Below are 21,274 nucleotides of genomic sequence, written 5' to 3'. Positions count from 1 at the left end.
TGTGCCTCTCTCTTGGTCTTCCTCTTGGGTGCAGGGCCCAGCTCTTGGGCCAGCCTCTGCTGCTTTCCCAGATCTTAATTGAAGCAGCTGGTGCCCACCTGGGATGCCAGGGTGGCAGGCGGCTCTCCCGGCCTTGCCACGCACTGGACCCCTCTTGCCTTGTCCTCCCTGCGTGCCTGTCCTCCATGTTGCCCCGGGAGGGTTCTTGCTGTGGCTGTAGGAGCAGCAGCTGCCATCGACAGCCACACCAGGCAGGTCCCAGAGTGGGTGTACATGACAGTGGGCACAGCACCTCAGGGTGGTGGGTGCAGGGCCCGGACCCCCTCTGACACCAGCTTCCTCTAAGCCCTGGACGTGCTGCTGTGGCTGGCCAGCTCGGCAAGAGCCTGTGGGAGTGACCTCTGTTCCCGCAAATCAGCACATTATCCCGACCAGTGCCAGGCTGCCATGGACGCCTGCCTGGCACCTCTGGGCTGCTGGATAAGCCCTTGGCATGCCCCCAGCTTCAGCCTGGCCCTGCCCTTGCAGCTGTCTGGGGACCCAGCATAAAACTGTCCTTGCCTTGAATCAACCCATTTCGGAAACACAAGATGGTTTGTTGTCATTGCAGGAACTGCTCACCCCACCTCTGCCGCCCCGCCAGCTGGCTCCCTGAAGGAGCAGGTTCCACAGCAGGCATGCTCACTCACACTCCAGGTCCTGCCCTATTACCGGGAAGGGCCACGGGTGGAGCAAAGGAGTCCCAGGGGTCTCCCACTGGGCCCCCATCTGGGCAACAGTGCCCCTGTTCATCCCAACCTCACTCAGGAAGCTTGGAGGTGGGGGTGTGACCAGGCCACCTGCCCACAGCCCTGGCAGGGGCACCCAGCTGGCAGATAGCACCCTGCCCCCCCACCCCGTCCCAGCACACAAAGCCAGTGCGGTACTGCAGTACTTTTATTTTTCCGTACACGAGTGTTGCTGGGGCCTAATGTTCTCACATAACAGTAGAAAACCAAGATTTGTTGTCATCTCTTAGAGAATCGAGAATTGTGTACAAAACCTTACATAAATTAAAAGATGAATACATTTACAGGTGCGGATGCAAACCGTTTCCAACTCCAGGCAGGCAGCCCCCGGTGTTCCAGCAGGAAAACCAGGTCGGAAAGAACCGGGTCCCGAGCCTCGGACCCCCAACTGTCAAGACCAGCAAGACCCCGGCCGGCCACGCAGCACCCCGCACGGGCCAGGCCACCGCCACAGCCTCGACTGAAATCAAAGGGGCGTACAGGGCACTGGACACCAGGGACAGTGAGCTTCAACACAAGGTCAAGCCGGCAGCCAGCTCCACAGCTGGGCCGACACCAGATACAAGCTTCAAGGACAATTCTTTTCAGAGGCGTATTCCAGTTTCGCGAGGCCAGCATGAGCTGCGGTGTGCGGGGCCAGCTCACGCGGCAGGGCCTGGCACCTGCGCAGTCCGCCTAGAAGCACTTGCGGTGCACGATGGAGGGGCCGGACTCGTCATACTCCTGCTTGCTGATCCACATCTGCTGGAAGGTGGACAGCGAGGCCAGGATGGAGCCGCCGATCCACACCGAGTACTTGCGCTCAGGGGGAGCGATGATCTGCCAGGAAGGAGGGAGGGCGTGGTTGGCGAGGTTGGCGAGGTTGGCGTGGTTGGCGAGGCCCGCCGGCCGCCAGGGCACCCCCACCGCAGGCTCCCCCGCCCACTCACCTTGATCTTCATGGTGCTGGGCGCCAGGGCGGTGATCTCCTTCTGCATGCGGTCAGCGATGCCCGGGTACATGGTGGTGCCACCGGACAGCACGGTGTTGGCGTACAGGTCCTTACGGATGTCCACGTCGCACTTCATGATGGAGTTGAAGGTCGTCTCGTGGATGCCACAGGACTCCATGCCTGGGGAGCAGAGGCCAGACTGAGCGCCCCGGCCCGGACACGGGGGTCTGGGGCACCGGGCACGGGGCACTACTCACCCAAGAAGGAGGGCTGGAAGAGCGCCTCGGGGCAGCGGAAGCGCTCGTTGCCGATGGTGATGACCTGGCCGTCGGGCAGCTCGTAGCTCTTCTCCAGCGAGGAGGAGGACGCGGCCGTGGCCATCTCCTGCTCGAAGTCCAGGGCGACGTAGCACAGCTTCTCCTTGATGTCACGCACGATCTCGCGCTCGGCCGTGGTGGTGAAGCTGTAGCCGCGCTCCGTGAGGATCTTCATGAGGTAGTCGGTCAGGTCCCGGCCGGCCAGGTCCAGACGCAGGATGGCGTGGGGGAGGGCGTAGCCCTCATAGATGGGCACCGTGTGGGTGACGCCGTCGCCGGAGTCCATCACGATACCCGTGGTGCGGCCGGAGGCGTACAGAGACAGCACGGCCTGGATGGCCACGTACATGGCCGGCGTGTTGAAGGTCTCGAACATGATCTGCGGGAGGGGCAGGGGGTCAGCCGGGCGGGGGGCGAGGGCGCCCGCCCGCCCCGCATGCGCATGCTCCGTGATGAGGAGGAGAACAGCACACAGGCAGACCCGCAAACAGAACCTGCAGGCTTCAGGGAGGAAATGCCGCGAGAGGAACAGAGGCCTGGAACAGCGAGAGAGACACTTGAGGGCCGGCGGCCCGGGCACGGGGCGCGGGCAGGCCCGGCGGCGGCCGCCTCACCTGGGTCATCTTCTCGCGGTTGGCCTTGGGGTTGAGGGGGGCCTCGGTCAGCAGCACGGGGTGCTCCTCGGGGGCCACGCGCAGCTCGTTGTAGAAGGTGTGGTGCCAGATCTTCTCCATGTCGTCCCAGTTGGTCACGATGCCGTGCTCGATGGGGTACTTGAGGGTCAGGATGCCGCGCTTGCTCTGCGCCTCGTCGCCCACGTACGAGTCCTTCTGGCCCATGCCCACCATGACGCCCTGCGGGAAGGCGGTGCGGTGAGCCCGGCCAGGGGCTCTGGGTCCTGCCCGCCCTGCCCAGCGGGGTCCTGCCAGCCCTGTGCGCTGCCTTAGACCACCCTGGGCCCTGCCTGCGCCCCGCCCCGCCCTGCGCCCCGCCCAGCGGGGTCCTGGGCCGTCCTCGGCCACCCTGGGCCCTGCCCATCGGGGTCCAGCGCCCTGCCCTCACCTGGTGCCGCGGGCGCCCCACGATGGACGGGAACACGGCGCGGGGGGCGTCGTCGCCCGCGAAGCCGGCTTTGCACATGCCGGAGCCGTTGTCGATGACCAGCGCGGCGATCTCCTCCTCCATGGCGACCTGCGCGCACGGGCACGGCTCAGCCCGACCCCCGACCCCGGACCCCCGTCCCGGCCCCGACCCCGGCCCCGGCCCCGGCCCCGCCCCACCCAGCCGCCCTTTGTGCCGGGCCCGCCGCTCACCGGCAGCGGAGCGGGGCGGCGGAGCGACGGGCGGACGCGGAGCTCGGACGGACGGCGGAGAGTGAGACCGAGCGCGGCCTCCCCCGCCGCTATTTAAGCGGGAGCGCGGCGCGCGCGCGGGCGGGGGCGCGCGCGGCCGCAGAACGTGCCCATATATGGCGATCTTTCCGAACGCCGCGCTCCCATTGGCCTGCGCCGCCGGGACACGTGGGGCCCCGGCCCGGCCCGCCCCCCGCCCGCGCCGCCGCCAACCGCCCCGCCCGCGCCCCGGGCCCCGCGCCCCCCGCGCCCAGGACGCCCCCCGCGCCCAGGACGCCCCCGGGACCCCGCGCCCCCCGCGCCCCGGGCTTTGTTCCATCCTGGGGGCCGAGGGCGTGGCGGGCCTGGCTCTGGGGAGCGGGCATCTCCGTCCTCCAGCCGCGGAGAGCGGGCACGGAACAGGGGGACCCCCCGGCACCCCTCGGGGCTCCCGGGAGGGCGGGGGGCGGCCTGGCTGCAACTGCCCGGCCTGCTGGGCGAGGGGGCAGGGGTCGGGGCTGCCCGCCCTGGGCTGCCCGCCCTGGGGTGACCCGCCCGTGGAGTGACCGCCCTGGGGTGACCGCCCGGTGCGCGCGGACACGGGGCGCACGGGGCAAGGTGCGGCCAGGTGTGCGCCCGCCAGCCGCGGCCTTATTTGGCCATCTCGGCGCCGCCGCCGGGAAGCCCGGGCCTGAGTCACGGCCGAGGGGCGGAAGTAACGGACGGGCTCGGGCCGCGCGCCGCGCCTTATTTAGTCAAGGAGGCCGCGGATTGGCCTGCGCACCGAGGGGCGGCGGGGTCCGGGGCGCGCCGCCTGCAGGTAGGGGTGCGGGGCGCCGTGTCCCGCGCCGGGATTTCTTTTTTTTTTTCTTTTCCTGATTTGCAGCTGGGCAGCTAAACCTCGCCCAAGGTCACTCCGGGGCCGGCCTGCACCAAGGAGACGGTGACACGGGGCGTCCGGGGCGAGGATGGGGGGCGGGCCGGAGTCGGGGTGCGGCTGCCTCCCCGCGCAAGGACGGAAACCGGCTGGGCGCTGCCCTGGCCGTCTGCTCAGAGCGCTGCGGTGGCCGCGAGGCCTCTGCTCCCTACAGCCAGGGTCACCCCAAAACCTGGACCAGCGCCACCGGCTCTGCGTGCGCCCCGGGCTGCGGTCCCACCAGATATCGGGACCCCCGAGAGGGGCGGGGTCGCTCTACCTCGGGCCGCTGGGAGATGCGGTTTTCCCCACAGGAACCGGGGGTGCGCCGGTGCGGGGCTACAGCCCCCCAAGGCCCTGGGTGGGCGGACGCCCTGTCCGCATCCCTGGTGCCCCGCCTGGGGGTCTGCTCTGCACACAGTGGGCAGCCTGTGACCCGCCAGCCCAGGCCCAGTGCAGGAGTCCCCGTGCTACGGCCGCCCTCTGCAGGAGTAGCCATGCAGGCATGAGTGGACATATACTGGCATCCAGAGCATGGGAGAGGGCGCAGCATGAGTGCCCAATGTCCTGGGGACTGGGCACAGACACCCAGGCCCCCAGTCTCGGCCTCAGCCCTGCCCTTACCACTGCAGGACGTGGGGGCACTAGTCTGGACACTGGCACTCCTCGGGCCAGGGCTGTGGCGGCCACTTGCCCCGAGCTCAGCCCCTGCCCGACAGCTGCACCTGTGTGAAAGCCAGCTGCTGTGCCCAGGCGGGAACTGGGCAGGCCAGCCCTGTCAGTGTGGCCATCTGGGGAGAGAACCAGGGGACGGATCTGCCTTTTGTTCTGCCTTTCAGATAAATAAACGTTTAAACAAAGTGTTGGAGTGTGTGTGAGGGAGACCTGGGCCAGGAGAATGGGCAACTGGGATGTGTGTGTGTGTGTGTGTGTGTGTGTGTGTGTGTGAGGGATGAGCAGCTGGGGTGTGTGTGTGTGTGTGTGTGTGTGAGGGATGAGCAGCTGGGGTGTGTGTGTGTGTGTGTGTGTGTGAGGGATGGGCAGCTGGGGTGTGTGTGTGTGTGTGTGTGTGTGTGTGAGGGATGAGCAGCTGGGGTGTGTGTGTGTGTGTGTGTGTGTGAGGGATGAGCAGCTGGGGTGTGTGTGTGTGTGTGTGTGTGTGTGTGAGGGATGGGCAGCTGGGGTGTGTGTGTGTGTGTGTGTGAGGGATGGGCAGCTGGGGTGTGTGTGTGTGTGTGAGGGATGGGCAGCTGGGGTGTGTGTGTGTGTGTGAGGGATGGGCAGCTGGGGGGTGTGTGTGTGAGGGATGGGCAGCTGGGGTGTGTGTGTGTGTGAGGGATGGGCAGCTGGGGTGTGTGAGGGATGGGCAGCTGGGGGGTGTGTGTGTGTGTGATGGGCAGCTGGTGTGTGTGAGGGATGGGCAGCTGGGGTGTGTGTGTGTGTGTGTGTGAGGGATGGGCAGCTGGGGGGTGTGTGTGTGAGGTGGGGATGGGCAGCTGGGGTGCTGAGTCAGCTGCCGGGCTCCAGGCCCTGACTGACCCTGGAGCCCCCTGGTTAGGTTCTGGCTCTCCCATGGGCCCCTCAGAGCCGCATCCTCTTGTCCTGCAGGCACTGCCCACCCCTGCGTCCTAGAGGGGACAGCACTGGGCAGTTTCCAGCCCAGCTCAGTCAGCTTGGTAGGTGCCCTGGCTGAACAAGGCTGCAGCCTAGAGGGCCCCAGGCCGTGGGAAACACCCTGTGCCAGTACAGGCCAGCCCCCTGGGGACCCTCTGTTTGGACCCCAGCACCCACCTCTCCTGTTGGGTGTCCCTGTCCCGGACCCAGCACGGCCGGGGTAGAGGCACTCTAGTCCCCAGCCAAACCCCAGACCATGTCCAGCTGCAGCCATGCAGGTCACGCCTCCTGGAGGCCAGGAGGTAGGAGGGGCCGGGGAACCCCCACCCACTCCAGAATGCAGGGTTTGGGCGAGACATCCAGCTCTCCGAGGTTGGACTGCAGGAAAGGCAGGGAAGGAGATGGCTCTGTGCCACCTTCTGGCACCTCCCACTCGGTCCGGGCTAGGTCCTGCCTGGCACAGCATCTCCACCTCAGGGTGCCTGTTTGCAATTGCATGATTGCAGGGCTCAGGGCGGGGTACAGGTCACACTGCCCGGGCCTGGGGCCGCGCTGGAGAGCTGGCGCCCCAGAGAGCTGCCGTGCCATCCTCAGGTGAGCCGCCAGGTGGCGCGGAGATTGGGTGTGCCACGCTGAGTCACCGCGGCTGGCCTGGCGGGTGGGGAAGGTGGGGTGTGCAGCCCTGCTTGTACCGTGCACCCCAGCCAGCCCCGGAGCAGAAGCTGTGCGGTTGGCGGCCTCGGCCTCTGCTGCTCCTGGGCACAGCTGGTCACGCCTGAAGCACACGCAAGGCGGTGCCCCCACACATTCACACCTGTGCTCCCCGCTGGCCCCGGGAGGGGTGGGGACCAACAGGTGTCCTGATCACTCACTGCTCACTGACCTGGGTCTCGTGGCGCGGAGAGGCCAGCCCAGGCTGCCCAGGCACTGGCCATGCTTGCCAGCTCATCTTCATCTCTTTCCCACAATTTCTCTTTTCTATATATTTTTTTCCTGTTCTATTTAGACATGTCTGTTAATTATGCGTTACCTTCTACATTAATTCTTTAATATTCTTATTTCTCTTATATCTCTTTATTTTTTTCATTTATTTATTTTTATTGCAAAGTCAGATGCACAGAGAGGAAGATCTTCCATCCAACAATTCACTCCCTAAGCGGCCACAATGGCTGGAGCTGAGCCGATCCGAACACAGGATCCCAGAGCCTCTTCCGGGTCTCCCACATGGGTGCAGGGTCCCAAGGCTTTGGGCCATCCTTGACTGCTTTCCTGGCCGCAAGCAGGGAGCTGGATGGGAAGTGAGGTGACTGGCATTAGAACCGGTGCCCATATGGAATGCGCTGGTCCCGGGCGCGCTCAAAGTGAGGACTTTAGCTGCTTAGCCATGGTGCCAGGCCCTCTTTAACCTTTTTTTTTTTTTTTAATTTATTTTATTAGAAAGGCAGATTTACAGAGAGAAGAGACAGATCTGTGTGCTGGTTCACTGCCCAGGTGGCTGCAATGGCCAAGCTGAATTGAGTGGATTTGAAGCCAGGGCTTTTCCCAGGTTTCTGAAGACTTTAGGGACTCCCTGACTGCTTTCCCAGGCCACCAGGAAGCTGGATGGGAAGTAGAGCTACCAGGATTAGAACCGGCGCCAACATGGGATCCTGGTTCATGCAAGGCGAGGACTTTAGCCACTAGGCTGCCTCGCCAGGCACAATAAAAATAATTGTTTTTTTTTTTTTAAAAAAAGTCCAAATGATGGCAAGCAATAGGACATGCTGCCATGCTGCCCCGTCACCCGGCCAGTAGCACGGGGGCTCCCGCGACAGGAACCGGCTGCGTTCGTTGTCCTGAGCTCTCAGAGTGCCCAGGGTCCCCAGTCTGTCCCACCTATGGCTCCAGCCCCTATCTGCAGCCAGGAGGGGTGGCTCCCCCACTTGGGATATGGGCTGGAGTGGGGTGCCTCTGTCCCAGGACCCCAGGGAATCCCCCAGCCAGAGCAAGAATCTCCTGGGAGACCCCCTATCCTGCAGCAGGCTGGCAGAGACCCCTTTAGGCTTTAACCTGTGGCCATTGGAGGCTTCTGACCTGAAGGGGCCCGGGCTCTTCTGGCAGGGTCTAGGGGCTTCCAGACCCCCTTTCTCACCTTTTCGGCTCTGCATGGGGCCTGCTCCCTTCCTCTGCCAGCTATAGCCCAGACAGGCAACGTTCAGGAGACCACACGGCGCTCTGCTGGGGGATCCCAGGTCCCTACAGGGATTCCTCACTGGCTATGTGGAACCCGTCACCCTAAACCAGGGCCACAGCCCGTAAGCTGAGCCAGTCCGGCGTGAGCACCGCATGGCCCCAGCCCATGTAATGGAACCCTAGCCGACTGCTGGCATGAAAAACTCATGAGGTAACCGGACCGCAGCCACGGGAGTAATGCTGGGGCCAGGCCCGACTGCCCGGCACTTGAGAGCTCGGCTGTGCCTGCGTGGGTGGCCTGGGCCGCAGCGGGGATGGCAGGCTGTCTAGGCGAAGCCCCATGGCCCCTCTGTTCATGTCTCCAGGGCTCAGGGCCAGCACAGCAGGAATACCCTCCCTGGCGGGTACCCTAGATACCCAGTCGCCATAGCAGCAGGCATCCTGCTGGCCCCAGGGGCTATGTGTGGGTGGGGGTGTGGACACACTGAGGGGAGGCGAGGTCCTGCCTGGTACAGCATCCCCACCTCAGGGTGCCTGTCTGTGACTGTGGACAGGGCGCTCCCACCGCCCAGGGCCTGGTGAGGGCTTTGCCTGGGCTGCCCTGACAAGGGGCTCCAGGGGGTGGTACACGCCTGGCCTTGTATGGAGGGGCACAAATAGATGCACCCCCACCACATGCATACACACAGCAGCCAGGCCCCAGGCGGGCAGATGGGCAAGGGCCTGTGAAGGGCCCTGGGGCTTCCCATGCTGGGGTGCAGCCCACGGCCCCTACTGACAGCTGCTTCTGGCCGTGCTACTGGGAAGCGGCCCGGAGCCAGACCCACTCAGCGGCTGGCGGCTGCGTGGCTCCCACAAGGCTGTGCCAGTGCCACTCAGCGCTAATGAGGCCTTTAGGCTAATGGGCGGGCGGAGCAACCCCGGGCAGGAGTGCAGGCGGGCATGGGGGCTGGGCAGTGTCCCCAACTGGGGCTGCCCCCATGGCACACAGACCAGAGGGGGGTCTCCAGGTGCTTGGCTTGTCTTTCCCCACTCATCCCGTGCTCTAGGCCTGTCCTCACCACTGTGCTTTGCAAGAGGTGGGGGAGATGGCCTGGTGGGAGTGACCTACAGCCAGCCACCCTGGCCCCCAGCTCCAGCCCCTCATGCTCCTGCCTGCTGACCGCTCAATCTGGTCCTGCTCCTCACCCATAGCATGCGGGGTGGAGAAAGGGCCCCAAGCCTGCACCCACCTGGCCCTCCACAGGCCCCCAGCAGGGCCATGGGAGCCCCAGAGACTGGCAGGATGCGCTCTGCACCCCAGAGGGCCCCGGGGTCACTCGCTGGCAGAGGCCTGGCACGGGCAGCTCCGGTCTCACCCTCTGGCTCCCTGCCCTGGAGGCAGGTGTGGGAGACAAACAGGAAAAGAGCGGCTCCTCACCAGGCTCGGGGTGCACGGGGTGGAAATGGGGGCCAGAGGCAGCCCACTCCAGCTCCTCCCGGCTGCCGGCCTCCCCTCAGGCTGGACTCCCTGGTGAGGAACTGTGGTAGACTGGACCCCAACTGCCCCCTACTGGGAAGTGGCAACTCCAGGGGAACACCTCAGGCTCGGGGAGGGGGTTCCGTGTTCACTGTCCGGCTTCCAAGGTGCTCGGCGTGCGAGGCACCCCTACCCTGGTGGCCAGGAGGAGGCCCTGTGCCAGAGACCAGGGAAGAGTGTGCTACAGGCTGTGGGTGCAAGAGGCGCATGGGGCGGCGCTCCCAGCAGCTGGAATCAGAGAAGTAACCGGATCCCAGGAGGGTCTGGCAGCCAGGGGGAGGGCTATGATCGGGTTGCCACGGCGTTTTCCACCGAGGAGCTGGGCCGGGCTGGGAGCCTGTGTGGAGTGCCTGGGGGTCCCGAAGAGGCAGCCGCAGCAGAAAGGGACCAAGCCCAGAGGAACAGCTCTCACGAGGTGGGACCTGTGGCTCCGTGCGTGTGGCCAGCAAGGCCCAGGAGTGACCGCCCCGCCCCCGGGGCTCCGCCTCGGTGCCCCCCGGGAGAAGCTGAAATCCAAGCAGGGGGTGAAAACAGGCGGCCACTAAGCTGCCGGCTCTGATCCGCCCGCCCCTGCCGCCTGCTGGCCATGTAAGAGCTGTGGGCAGCACTCAGAGGTGCAGGTCCATGACACCGGCCGGGCCTGGGGGCTGTGGGCCAGGCGGGCTGAGCTGGAGCTGGGCTGGGCCGTGGGGCGCGTGGGCAGGGCAGGGCAGCCAGGCACGGGAGCAGGCTACTACGGGAGCTGGCCACGGGAGCCAGGCAGCCCCAGGATGCCGACCAACGGCCTGCACCAGGTGCTCAAGATCCAGTTCGGCTTGGTCAATGACGCCGACCGCTACCTGACAGCGGAGAGCTTCGGCTTCAAGGTGAACGCCTCGGCCCTCAGCCTCAAGCGGAAGCAGGTGTGGCTGCTGGAGCCTGACCCTGTCCACAGTGCAGCCGTACTTTTCCGCAGCAGCCACCTCGGCCGCTACCTGTCGGCTGCAGAGGACGGCCGCGTGGCCTGTGAGGCCGAGCGGCCCGGCCGTGATTGCCGCTTCCTGGTGCTGCCGCAGCCGGATGGGCACTGGGCACTGCAGTCGGAGCCGCACGGCCGCTTCTTCGGTGGTGCCGAGGACCAGCTGTCCTGCTTCGCCACGGCCATCTCGGCCACCGAGCTGTGGACAGTGCACCTGGCCATCCACCCCCAGGCACATCTGCTGAGCGCCAGCCGGCGGCGCTACGTGCACCTGTGCCTGCGGGAGGACGAGATGGCGGCAGGCGGCGACATGCCATGGGGCGTGGACGCGCTGCTCACCCTCATCTTCCGGAGCCGCAGGTACTGCCTGAGGGCTTGCGACAGCCGGTACCTGCGCAGTGACGGCCGCCTAGTGCGGGAACCCGAGGCCCATGCCTGCTACACGCTGGAGTTCAAGGCGGGCAAGCTGGCGTTTAAGGACTGCGACGGCCGCTACCTGGCACCTGTGGGGCCTGCCGGCACGCTTAAGGCTGGCCGCAACACCAGACCTGGCAAGGACGAGCTTTTTGACCTGGAGCAGAGCCACCCGCAGGTGGTGCTGCTGGCTGCCAACGGCCGCTACGTCTCCGTGCGCCAAGGTAGGCGTGCGTGGGAGCCAGACTCTGGTGGGCAGCCTGGATCCCGTTGAGTGGAGGGGCAACCAGGTGACTGCTGGCTGGGGGACCTGGGACAGGCAGAGCCGGGGGCCAGCAGGGCAAGACACCAGCTACTTTCTGGAGGGGAGGCAGGGCAGGGGCCTGGGCAGCATTGCCCCATGTGGCTACAGGAGATGTTGGCAGCACCCCCCAGTGCTACTGGGCAGAGGGGCCAGCAGGCAGCCCTCCCAGCCCCTGGCTGTGTGGCCTGGCTCTGCCCCCTCCTGGTCACTCACTGCCTATCAGCTGTGTGGCACAACCGTGACCAGTGCCTGCTTGCCCATGTAGAAGCTGAGCTGGGTCACACACCACAGAGTGGCCTATTACCCCCTGACCCTGGGGCTCTGTGGCCTGGCAGGGAGGCCTGGGGTGCAGGTGCCGGCAGTGCGTCCTCAGGGCAGGGGCCCAGTCCCCTCTGTGCATGAGAGCCTGCCCTGGCTGCCCCTTTCCTGGGTCAGGTCACCTCCTGTCATGCTGCTTCCTGGGCTGGGTTCAGCGATACAGGCCGGGCAGACAGTGGGTGTGGGAAGCGTCCACTCCGTGGACCATGGATACAGGCCAGTGACATAGTGTGTGCTTGCACAGCCTGGGTGCACTGGCTGTGTCACCCTGATGCTGGCGGTGGGATAGGCAGTTATGGTGCTAGGGTGACAAATGGAACAAGGAGTGGCGATGGTGTCTGTGGCGGTGGCCAAGGACATTGGTGGGGACAGCAATGGGAGGCTATGGTGCAGCCACGGTTGCCCCTGTCCAGCCTGTACCTGGCATGGTACTTGCAGGAGTGGCCCAGCAGCACTAATCAAGGGCGGGGCTGGTGGGGGACCAAGAGAGGGACGGGGTGGGGGCAGCAGGCAGGGTGGGGGGTGGGCAGTGCCTATCCCTGCCTCCTGGGGGATCCGGAGTGCCCACCTGGCAACTCCCCCTCCTCCATCACATATGCTGAGGGCAAGAGCAGGACCCACTGCCACCCGCCCAGGTGACTGGAACACTGGTGGCCTGCTATGAGCTGGAGCCGGAGGCTTGGGTACTTGGGCAGGAGCAGCGAGCTCCATTCTTCCCCTGGGGACCCCTCTAGGGTCAGCTCTGATTCCAGCTGGCATTCTTCAGGCCAGAGCGAGCTGGGGGCACTGTCCTCCCTCTCCCAGCACTCCTGGTTCCGCCTCCCATTCCCTGAGCAGAACCTTGCCTTCTTCTGGGTGCAGGTCCCACTGCTCGGCCGGTTCCCACCAGGGGAAGGGACACATGTCCAGGCTGGGGGAGGCACCTGTGGCAGAGCAGCCTTGGCCTGGGGGGCCCTGCTGGGGACTTGCCTATCCTTCACTGCCCACGGGACCTACACAGCTGTAGGGCCAGCTGGGGCTGGACCCTGGGTTCCTGACCACTCTCCCCTTCCCCAGCCTGGCACCCAGGGCCCAGTTGCCCTGGGAAAGGGAGTGTGGGGCCGAGAGCAGCTGCAGTCCACTCCCGCCCCCTCCCGGGAGCAGCGGGTGCGAGACGCTCAGCTGTAGTGACCTGGCCAGCTGCGGTGGAAGGACACCCCCCAGGGTGCACCTGCAGCTTAGGGGCACTATAAATAGAGCAGAGGCAAGCCGCTTGGGGGATCAGCACCCTGGGGGATTTGCAGGCACGAAGGGCCTGTGCGTCAAGGGTCCCTCAGGCACTGTGCGCCCACTGGCAACCCCGGAGGACCCTTCTATGGAAGACCCTCTGCCTGCTCCAGGGGTGGGGGTACGCCCTGGCCCCAGGGGCTTCCCATCTCCTCCCCGCAGGGGTCAACGTCTCAGCCAATCAGGACGAAGAACTGGACCACGAGACCTTCCTAATGCAGATTGACCAGCAGACTGCCAAGTGCACCTTCTATTGCTGCACGGGGGGCTACTGGAGCCTGGTCACCCACGGGGGCATCCAGGCTACGGCCACGCAAGTGTGAGTGCACCCGTCCCGCCCGCACCTGCCCTGCCCCTCGCGCCGGCCGCTCACCCGCCCCTGCCCCTGCAGCTCGGCCAACACCATGTTTGAGGTGGAGTGGCGCGGCCGGCGAGTGGCGCTCCGAGCCAGCAACGGGCGCTACGTGTCCATGAAGAAGAACGGGCAGCTGGCGGCCACGGGGGACTTCGTGGGTGAGGCTCCCCCGCCGCTGGGGGAGGCGGGCCAGCCCGGGCGCGGGGACCCGGCCCCACACGCCCTTTCCCGCCAGGCCCGGACGAGGAGTTCACGCTCAAGCTCATCAACCGGCCCATGCTGGTGCTGCGCGGCCTGGACGGCTTCGTGTGCCACCGCCGCGGCTCCAACCAGCTGGACACGAACCGCTCCGTCTACGACGTGTTCCACCTCAGCTTCAGCGACGGCGCCTACCAGATCCGAGGTGCGGCCGCGGCGGGCCCGGGGCGGCGGAGGGGCGCGCGCGCCGCCCGCCCACACCGTGCCGTCCCCCCCGCAGGTCGCCGCGGCGGCTTCTGGAACACGGGCAGCCACGGCAGCGTGTGCAGCGACGGCGAGCGCGCCGAGGACTTCGTCTTCGAGTTCCGCGAGCGCGGCCGCCTGGCCATCCGCGCCCGCAGCGGCAAGTACCTGCGCGGCGGCGCCTCGGGGCTGCTGCGCGCCGACGCCGACGCGCCCTGCGGGGCCGCGCTCTGGGAGTACTGAGGCCCTGCCTGCATCGAACCCGCCAGTCCGCAGCTCGCCTGGGCTCCCTGGCCCGCGGGGGTGCCCCTGCCCAGCACCGACGCCGGTCCTGAGCCCCCTCCTTGGGGATGCAGACCCCCGTCCCTAAACCCCCCGACTCTTACTGTAGCCCTTGCCCTCGTCTGGAGGGTCTGGGAACCCTCCAAGAAGTGCAGTGGGCAGGGACGGCGCAGTCCAGCAGCTTGGTCCGCTGAGGGACCACGGCGGCTGCACCTTAGGCTTCCATTGTGGTATCCGTGAACAAGGCAGGCCATGCCCGGCTGCCCCCTGGTGCAGGCGGGCTGTTGGCAGCGCCATCTTCCAGCCTCCTCAGAACAGGGTCAAGCTGGCTGACCCTGCCAGGAAGGACCACGCTCGCCCCTGCCCACTGACTGGAGGCCAGGGAGGGCTCCCTGTGGGCCCAGGGGTGCAGGCCTCGTGGGGCCCCCGCCGGACCCAGGTCACGGCGTGCAGTGGCTCTAGAGGGAGCTCAGGGAAGAATAAAGAGAAACCAGCACAGCGTGAACTGACAGGAAGTTCCCTTATCATGCGAGGCCACAGTGCAGGGCGAGCACCACGGGGCGCGGAAGGCCCCCTCTCCAGTCAGGACAGCCTGCAAACCAGGGCCCTGCCTGGGCAACAGAAGACAGGGAACACAGGGCTCCCAGCATGACAATTCACTAAGTCACGGGGGACAGTGCACAGACCACAGAGTAGCCAAGAGAGCGCGGGCAGGGCTGGCCATGGGACCACAGCCCTGCGTGACTGGGTGAGGTGGGCAGGGCTGGCTATAGGGCCTCGCAGCCCCAGTGGGCAATCGGGTCCAAGCGACAGCTGGATAACCCTCACAGATGCACCGGGTGGCCCAGCCCTGCTCCTCCTCCTCACGGCCCCCATCCATTCTCAGCCCTGCAGTGAGGCCCCCTCCCCATCTGTGGCTCCAGCTGGCGCCTGGCAAGTCTGGCATCCTGGGCTTTTCCCCGTGACACAAAACATGGCCGAAGGCCATGGAGGCCAGGGGCTGTTAGCTACGGGGGCTTGTGGGCTGTGGGGACGGGGCTGTGGGAGCTTGTGGGCTGGGGGCTGTAGGGGCTTGTGGGCCAGGGGCTGTGGGGGCCGGGAGGGCCGGGGGCTATGGGGGCTGTGAGGGCTGGGGGGCTGTGGGGGCCAGGAGGGCTGGGGGCTGTGGGATGGGGGCCGGGAGGGCTGGGGGCTGTGAGGGCCAGGGGGCTGTGGGGGCTTGTGGGCCAGGGGCTGTGGGGGGTCGGGAGGGCCGGGGGCTATGGGGGCTGTGAGCTGGGGGCCGGGAGGGCTGGGGGCTGTGGGCTGGGAAGGCCGGGGGCTGTGGGGGCTTGTGGGCTGAAGGCTGGGAGGGCTGGGGGCTGTGGGGGCCGGGAGCTGTGGGGGCTGGGGACCATGAGGGCTGTGGGCCAGCAGGCAGCTCAGAGCAGCACGAGGCTGGGGTTACGCAGCTGTCCGTACACCTCCAGGAGCCGCTGAGCCGCTGCACAGGCACCAGTCTCGTCCTCCGTGCACAGCTGGTCACGCAGGGCCTGCACCTCCCGTAGCAGCATCTGCAGGGCAGGGCAGGGGTCAGGCCCCGGGGACAGCCCTCACACTGGCCTCTGGGGGTATATCTCCATGGTGCCTCACCTCATGGTTGGCGTGGATCTGTCGGAGGTACTGCACACGGAGCTCGGGGGGGTTGGAGCCCTGGGTAGCCTGCTCCATGACCATTGCCTGCGGACACAGGGAGAGGCCCCAGCGGTGCTGGCCACCTTTGGCCTCGGCACCCGCCCCACACCCTTGCCTGGCCCTGAGTTCTATCTGGGGACCCCACCACACTTGGCTCCTGGGGAGCTTGTCCAGCTGCCAAGGCCTAGACCACCGTCCCTACTGCACACAGAGGCCTGCACTGCTTCACGCAGCCATCTGCCTTGGGGCAGAGCGGCCAGTGCCCACCGAGAGGCAGCCCGGCTCAGCTCCGCCCCCCGGGCACCTGAGGGGTAGCCTGGCCATGACTGAGCCTCTGGGGTCCCTGTGGGCTGCAGAAGGTGTCAGGTGCAGGGCCACCCCACCTGTCAGTTCTCATGCAGTCTAGACACCCACAAACAGACACTGGAACTCTAGGCCCACTCCTGGTTTGCGGGGAGGGGCAGGGCCTGTGCTGATGAGCAGCCCACCGTCCTGAACAGTGCATGCTGGCTCCCGTGGCCACCCCGAGCTCACATGCCAGGGGCCCACATGGTGCCCGGCAGCGAGCACTGCCTCCTGACTGGGACAGGGTAAGTGTGGAGTACCACAGCCCAGGTCCCTGGGTATGGCTTACATCCGAGAACCTCAGGCCACAGCCAGTCATGATGGAGGGGTGACAGGTAATGGGGGCTCACCGAGCTCCAGGGAGACGTTTGCCCAGGAAGGGGTTCTGAGGCCTGGGTGCTATGGGCGCCCCCCCAGCAGGGAGCCCCAGGGCTGCAGAGGCCTGGGTTCCTGGCAATCATGGTGCTGCTGCTCGGGGAAAACATGGCTTTGGCCTCCCTTGAGTCCCCAGCCACGGCCACACCCCTCTCCTCCCCCAGTGCCATGCACCTGCATGCGCCCGGTGATGGCATGGTGGGTCCGGCACAAGCTGGCCAGGGAGGAGCACTCCACCTGGATTTCCACAGCCTCGATGGGCCCCGCTGGGCTCAGGTCTGTCAGGGCCACCTGCACAGACAGTGATGCTGGGTGGGGTATGTGGACGCAGGCTGGCAGCCCCTGAGACCTGGTGACCCCATAAGCCAATATTTGATGACACCCTGGCTGCTGCAGGGCAGAGAGAGGGCTCGGTTGAACCCCGACCTTTGTGGGGTCTCCTCCAAGCAGCGGGTGGGGCCTTAGCAAGGGCTGGTGTCCTGGTGATCCAGCCTGGCTGGGGCCTCCGCACAGCTCTTGGCACACTTATATCACCTGGATAGGCCTCGGCGCCCGCAGGGTCCCAGGGTAGGAAGGTATGTGGGTGGCAGGGCTGAAGTGGCTCATGGGATGCAGAACGCCCTGGGCAGGGTTTTCTGGGTCCCCACCCGGGGCAGGCTGGGTCGGTGCATCTCAGCCTGGTAGCTCCCGAGATCCGCACCGTGGCCCAGAAAGTCCACTTCGAGGAAGCCCAGCTCCCAGGCCCCTGCTTGCCTCACGGACGATGAGGTGGACATCTGTGCCGTCGGGGGCCACTCCTCGGATCGAGGACAGTGCCTGGGCCCTTACAGCATCTGCGGCAGGGTTCTCAGCCAGCAGCCACCGCAGTGTGGCACAACTCAACGAGCCACCTGCAGCAGAGACCAAGGGTCAGGACCACCCATGAACCTGAAAGGAACGCCCACTGAGACTACCCCAGCTCCCGCTGGCAGCCTGGAGTGCACCGGCCACGGGAGCCACGCTGCCACCCATGCTGCAGCTGTGCTGTCTAGGACCAGCTTCCATGTCTGTGGCATCTGACACAGGAACAATGCCAACGGCCGCTGTAATGGCACCTGGGGCAAGCAAGCGGGTCGTCCCGGGGGCTGGGAGGCCCTGAGCCCCCAGCTGCTCCACAGGGCCTACAAGGGGAGGGATGGCCTGTCCGCCAGCTCTGAACCACAGCCGAGCCATAGCGCCACTGACCTACACCCCCAGCCTGCAGGGCGGTCCTGAGCAGTTCGGCTGACACCTTGATGGAGGCCACCGATGGGGGCAGGTACTTGGCACGCAGGGAAGCAGGGCCGGCCAGCTTGGCAGCCCTCTGGCAGGACTCCAGGAAGGTGTCCACGGGGTCAGGGCCCGGGCCGAGCAGGCTGGGGGCGGCAGGCAGGCCGGGGAAGCGCAGACACTGCAGCATGTCCACCATGTGTCTACTCAGCGGCAGGCAGACGCCACCCTGCTCACGCAGCACTGCCAGGGGCCCCGCGGCCGGACAGGGCTCTTCCAGGGCATCCTCTGAGGCCAGGGCCTCACCCAGAACCTCCCGCAGGCTATAGAAGAGCGCACAGGACACGGTCATTGGCAGGTCCAGCTCCCCGCTCTCGTTGGGGCCCAGCGGCAGCATCACCTCTCGCCGCCCGCTGGGGCCAAGCTGGGGAATGGGGACGGTGTAGGTGATGGCTGAGCTGACCGAGTCCAGGGCCAGGGCTGAGGAGCAACTGAACACCTGCACGCACAGGGTCCAGCCCTGGTCCAGGTGGAAGTGGCTGCTATTGTATAGCTGGCAGGTGGCTGTCAGCATGTCCTGTAGGTGCAGACGGCTCCAGCCGGTTGTGATGGTGCAGGAGATGGGCCGGGCACCCTCGGGGCCCGAGAGCAGGGCACAGCTCACATCCATGGCCTCATGCAGGCTAGCCAGGGCTTTGTTCCGCTGATCCAGCGCTTTTTTCAACAACGACACTCTAGAGAGAGCAGGTGGGATGGGGGTGGGGAGGGAGCCGCACCCCGAGCTCCCGCCTGTGTTCCCCAGACAGCAGGATGCATGGAACCTTGCCTGGGTGGAAGCAGAGTGTCAAGGCCATGCCCCCATCCCAGCCCAAGGAGCCCTCCACTGCAGGCCCAGCTGCTCACCGCTCGGACACACTGCCGATCCCACACAGCAGTTCCTTTATCCTCCGACCCATATCCGCCCTGGCCACTCGGGCTGGGCCAGCCTCCTTGGTGTCCAGGGCCAGGCTGCAGGCCATCAGGCGGCCCTTGGTGGACAGGCCCAGGAGTTTGGTGCCACCTGGTGATCGACACACATAAGACCCAGTCAGCAGGTGGCAGCCCTGGCATCTGAGAGCAGATGCCACCTTAGGGCTGAGGCTGGGGTCCGAGGAGACCTGAGTAACTGGGGTCCAGGGTCAGGTCAGCCTGATGGGGGCTTCCACCCCTCCATTCCTCCGACCCCAATCCTAGAGCACAGGAAGGCGCCTTGGTGCCATGGGGCCTTCCTATGAGCTCCCCTGCTGCCTGAGAAGCCCTGGCACCTACCTCCGGGGCTCGTGGGCAACACGGAGAGTGCCACAGCGCTGCAGATGCTCAGGCCGGCTGGGCACAGCAGCGGGGGCAGGCCTCCCTCAGGCCATGCGGGGTCCACGCGGGCACTGGCGTTCCCAGTCAGGTCCACCTTGCAGAGCTCAGTGGGCGTGCTGTAGTACAGGCGGCTCTGCCTCCTGCTGGCAGCACACAGTGCGGGCCCTGGCAGGCAGTACTCCCGCAGCTCAGGCACCAGGCCCCCTGCCTCATTCCAGCTGGCCCGGATGGCTAGAGTTCGACCGTGGTGGCCAAGGGCCACCAGGCAGTCAGCAGGTGCGTCTCCTGGAGCCAGTGTGTCCCCTGTGATGTCCAGGGCCTGCTCCTCAGTCCTCAGGGCCCCCAGGAAGATGACAGGCTCCTCGAGGTGATGGAGGACCTTGACCAGGGCCTTCGGGTCCCCGGGGGCCGAGCGGGAGGTGACCAGAGCCCTGAGGACCACCCCACAGAGCTGGCCATCAGGGAGGCCGCAGAGGACCACGGGGGACTCGAGGAGGGTGGCGTCGGCCCCGAAGAGCAGCCCGAAGAGGGCCTCGGCCAACACCAGATGCCCACAGGCCCCACGGCCTGGCAGGCACGCCCAACACAACACCGGCAGGAACTGGGGCTCCTCGGGCTCCCCAGCAAGGACTGGGGGTGTGCAGGGTGACAGTACCACTTCCCCAATGCAGGCGTCCCGCTGCAGCTCCTGCCCCGGGCAGGGGCGCTGGAAGGCTTGCAGCGTCCACCCGGCAGGGCCCTGCTCCAGGGCCACCAGCACCTCGTCCAGCACCGCGAAGGCGCGCAGCCTCTCGCCCGGGAGCACACAGGCCTCCGGGCCCACAGGGATGACCGGGGAGGGGAGCTCAGCATCCCCACCGTGCTCGCCAGCCGGGTCGTCCTGGCTGCCCGATCTGCGAGGACCACAGGGCCGAGGGTCAGCGCGGCCTTGCTGCCTGGGGCAGCAGGTGGCTGTCCCCGGGCCTAGTGGGGCCGCGCTCACCTGCCCGGGCGCTCCAGCGACAGGCAGTACACGCCCTCGCGGGCGCACAGCGCGTACAGCGCCCTGCGCGGCGCCACGAGCTCCAGGTGCCACACGCGAGCCGGCAGCTGGAAGACGACCTGCGGGGGACAGGCGCTGGGGGTGGGCTTCCCGCTGCGCACTCGGCCCGCTTCCCGCCCGCTGCCCGCCCGCTGCCCACCGCCCGCCCGCCCGGCCCCGCTGCCCGCCGTCCACCCGACCCCGCTGCACACCCGGCCACCCGCTTCCCGCCCGGCCCGCCGCGGCGCTCACGGTCAGCAGCCCGCCTTCCTGGTCATATACGTAGACGAACTCGCTCCCGGTGGACACGAAAATCTCCGCCTCGTGGCACAGGACGCGGGGCTTGCCCGCCGCCAGGCCCCCGAGGGGGCAGCGGAAAGCCGCCAAGTAGCGGACGCGCGGCTCGGGGCCGGCCATCGTCCGGGGGGCCCGCCAGGCCGCCTCTGCCGTAAAGCGGCGCGGCGTGGGCGGGGCGGGAACCGGCGTGGGCGGGGTCGGCAGGGAGTGGGCGAGGCAGGACCCGACGGGGGGCGGGGTCGGCAGGGAGTTTAGCCGTGAATGGGCGGGGCCAGCCGTGGATGGGCGGGGTCGGCAGGGAGTGGGCGAGGCAGGACCCGACGGGGGAGTTTAGCCGTGAATAGGCGGGGCAGGACCCGACGGGGGGAGGAGTTTAGCCGTGAATGGGCGGGGCAGGACCCGACGGGGGAGGAGTTTAGCCGTGAGTGGGCGGGGCAGGACCCGGCATGGGCGGGGTCGGCCGGGCCCTAGCGGACGCTGAGACCCCGCTGGACCCCCGCCGGCTCCCTCCCTTCACACAGGGCGCCTTCTGCGCCTGCTCCCCCAGGCCCTGTGAGCGGAGCCGCCTGCAGTCGGGGAGGGGACAGGTGCCTGGCTACCTCGGGAGGAGTGGCCGCGGCGAGGCCCAGAGCCAGGCTCTCTGCTGGGCCGCTGGCCAGGTCCGCGGGCCGCCTTCCCCCTTGGGATCCTGCGAATGTGCACTGGTGATGCCGCTGCGTGGGAGATGGGATCCACATCCTGCACCGCGCACGACCCCGGCTGAGGAAGAGAGCAGGCGGACACGCGCACACAGAGCCCTTCTCCAGGGACCCCCTGCCTCCCACCAGGCTGCCGAGTGATGCCCTCCGCAAAGGTGACAGAACCCAGTGCACTCCTGCCCCTGCAGCCTGGTCACGGGCCTTGTCCATCCCTTGACGGTGGCCACCCGGCCAAAAGGCGGCAGGCGATGGCCTCCCGAGAGCAGTGCCTGCAGCGGATCTGCTCTGTCCTTCTGTGGGGTGCTGAGTGAAACAGGGAGCCGAGGAACAGACGGCCCCT

At 66.9% G+C, this 21,274-nt stretch overlaps 3 protein-coding genes across 3 annotated transcripts; 1 reads left to right on the top strand and 2 right to left on the bottom strand.

Annotated features, from left to right (window-relative positions):
* Positions 1-918: 918 nt before the first annotated feature.
* ACTG1 (actin gamma 1) lies at positions 919-3,392 on the bottom strand. Its single transcript, XM_040989783.1, has 6 exons — positions 3,350-3,392; positions 3,099-3,227; positions 2,651-2,890; positions 1,977-2,415; positions 1,718-1,899; positions 919-1,607 (listed from the first exon to the last, which is right to left on the bottom strand). The coding sequence occupies exons 2-6, from the start codon at positions 3,219-3,221 to the stop codon at positions 1,464-1,466; spliced, it is 1,128 nt and encodes a 375-aa protein (XP_040845717.1). The 5' UTR covers positions 3,222-3,227; positions 3,350-3,392; the 3' UTR covers positions 919-1,463.
* A 6,816-nt stretch (positions 3,393-10,208) lies between these two features.
* On the top strand, positions 10,209-13,896 carry FSCN2 (fascin actin-bundling protein 2, retinal). The gene is made up of 5 exons (XM_040989782.1): positions 10,209-11,184; positions 13,011-13,167; positions 13,240-13,361; positions 13,439-13,606; positions 13,682-13,896. Exons 1-5 carry the CDS (start codon positions 10,359-10,361, stop codon positions 13,885-13,887), a joined length of 1,479 nt encoding a protein of 492 aa, XP_040845716.1. The 5' UTR covers positions 10,209-10,358; the 3' UTR covers positions 13,888-13,896.
* A 1,432-nt stretch (positions 13,897-15,328) lies between these two features.
* FAAP100 (FA core complex associated protein 100) lies at positions 15,329-20,369 on the bottom strand. The gene is made up of 9 exons (XM_040989778.1): positions 20,192-20,369; positions 19,901-20,019; positions 18,877-19,811; positions 18,472-18,628; positions 17,545-18,302; positions 17,074-17,210; positions 16,495-16,611; positions 15,559-15,645; positions 15,329-15,479 (listed from the first exon to the last, which is right to left on the bottom strand). The coding sequence occupies exons 1-9, from the start codon at positions 20,354-20,356 to the stop codon at positions 15,348-15,350; spliced, it is 2,607 nt and encodes an 868-aa protein (XP_040845712.1). The 5' UTR covers positions 20,357-20,369; the 3' UTR covers positions 15,329-15,347.
* Positions 20,370-21,274: the final 905 nt, after the last annotated feature.

The sequence above is a fragment of the Ochotona curzoniae genome, unplaced genomic scaffold, assembly GCF_017591425.1.
Source record: "Ochotona curzoniae isolate NIBS_2020 unplaced genomic scaffold, NIBS_Ocur_1.0 contig_523, whole genome shotgun sequence".
In the NCBI taxonomy this organism is placed as follows: Eukaryota; Metazoa; Chordata; class Mammalia; order Lagomorpha; family Ochotonidae; genus Ochotona; species Ochotona curzoniae.
Note: the sequence above shows the minus strand (reverse complement) of the source record. Positions and strands in the feature narration are given on the sequence as shown.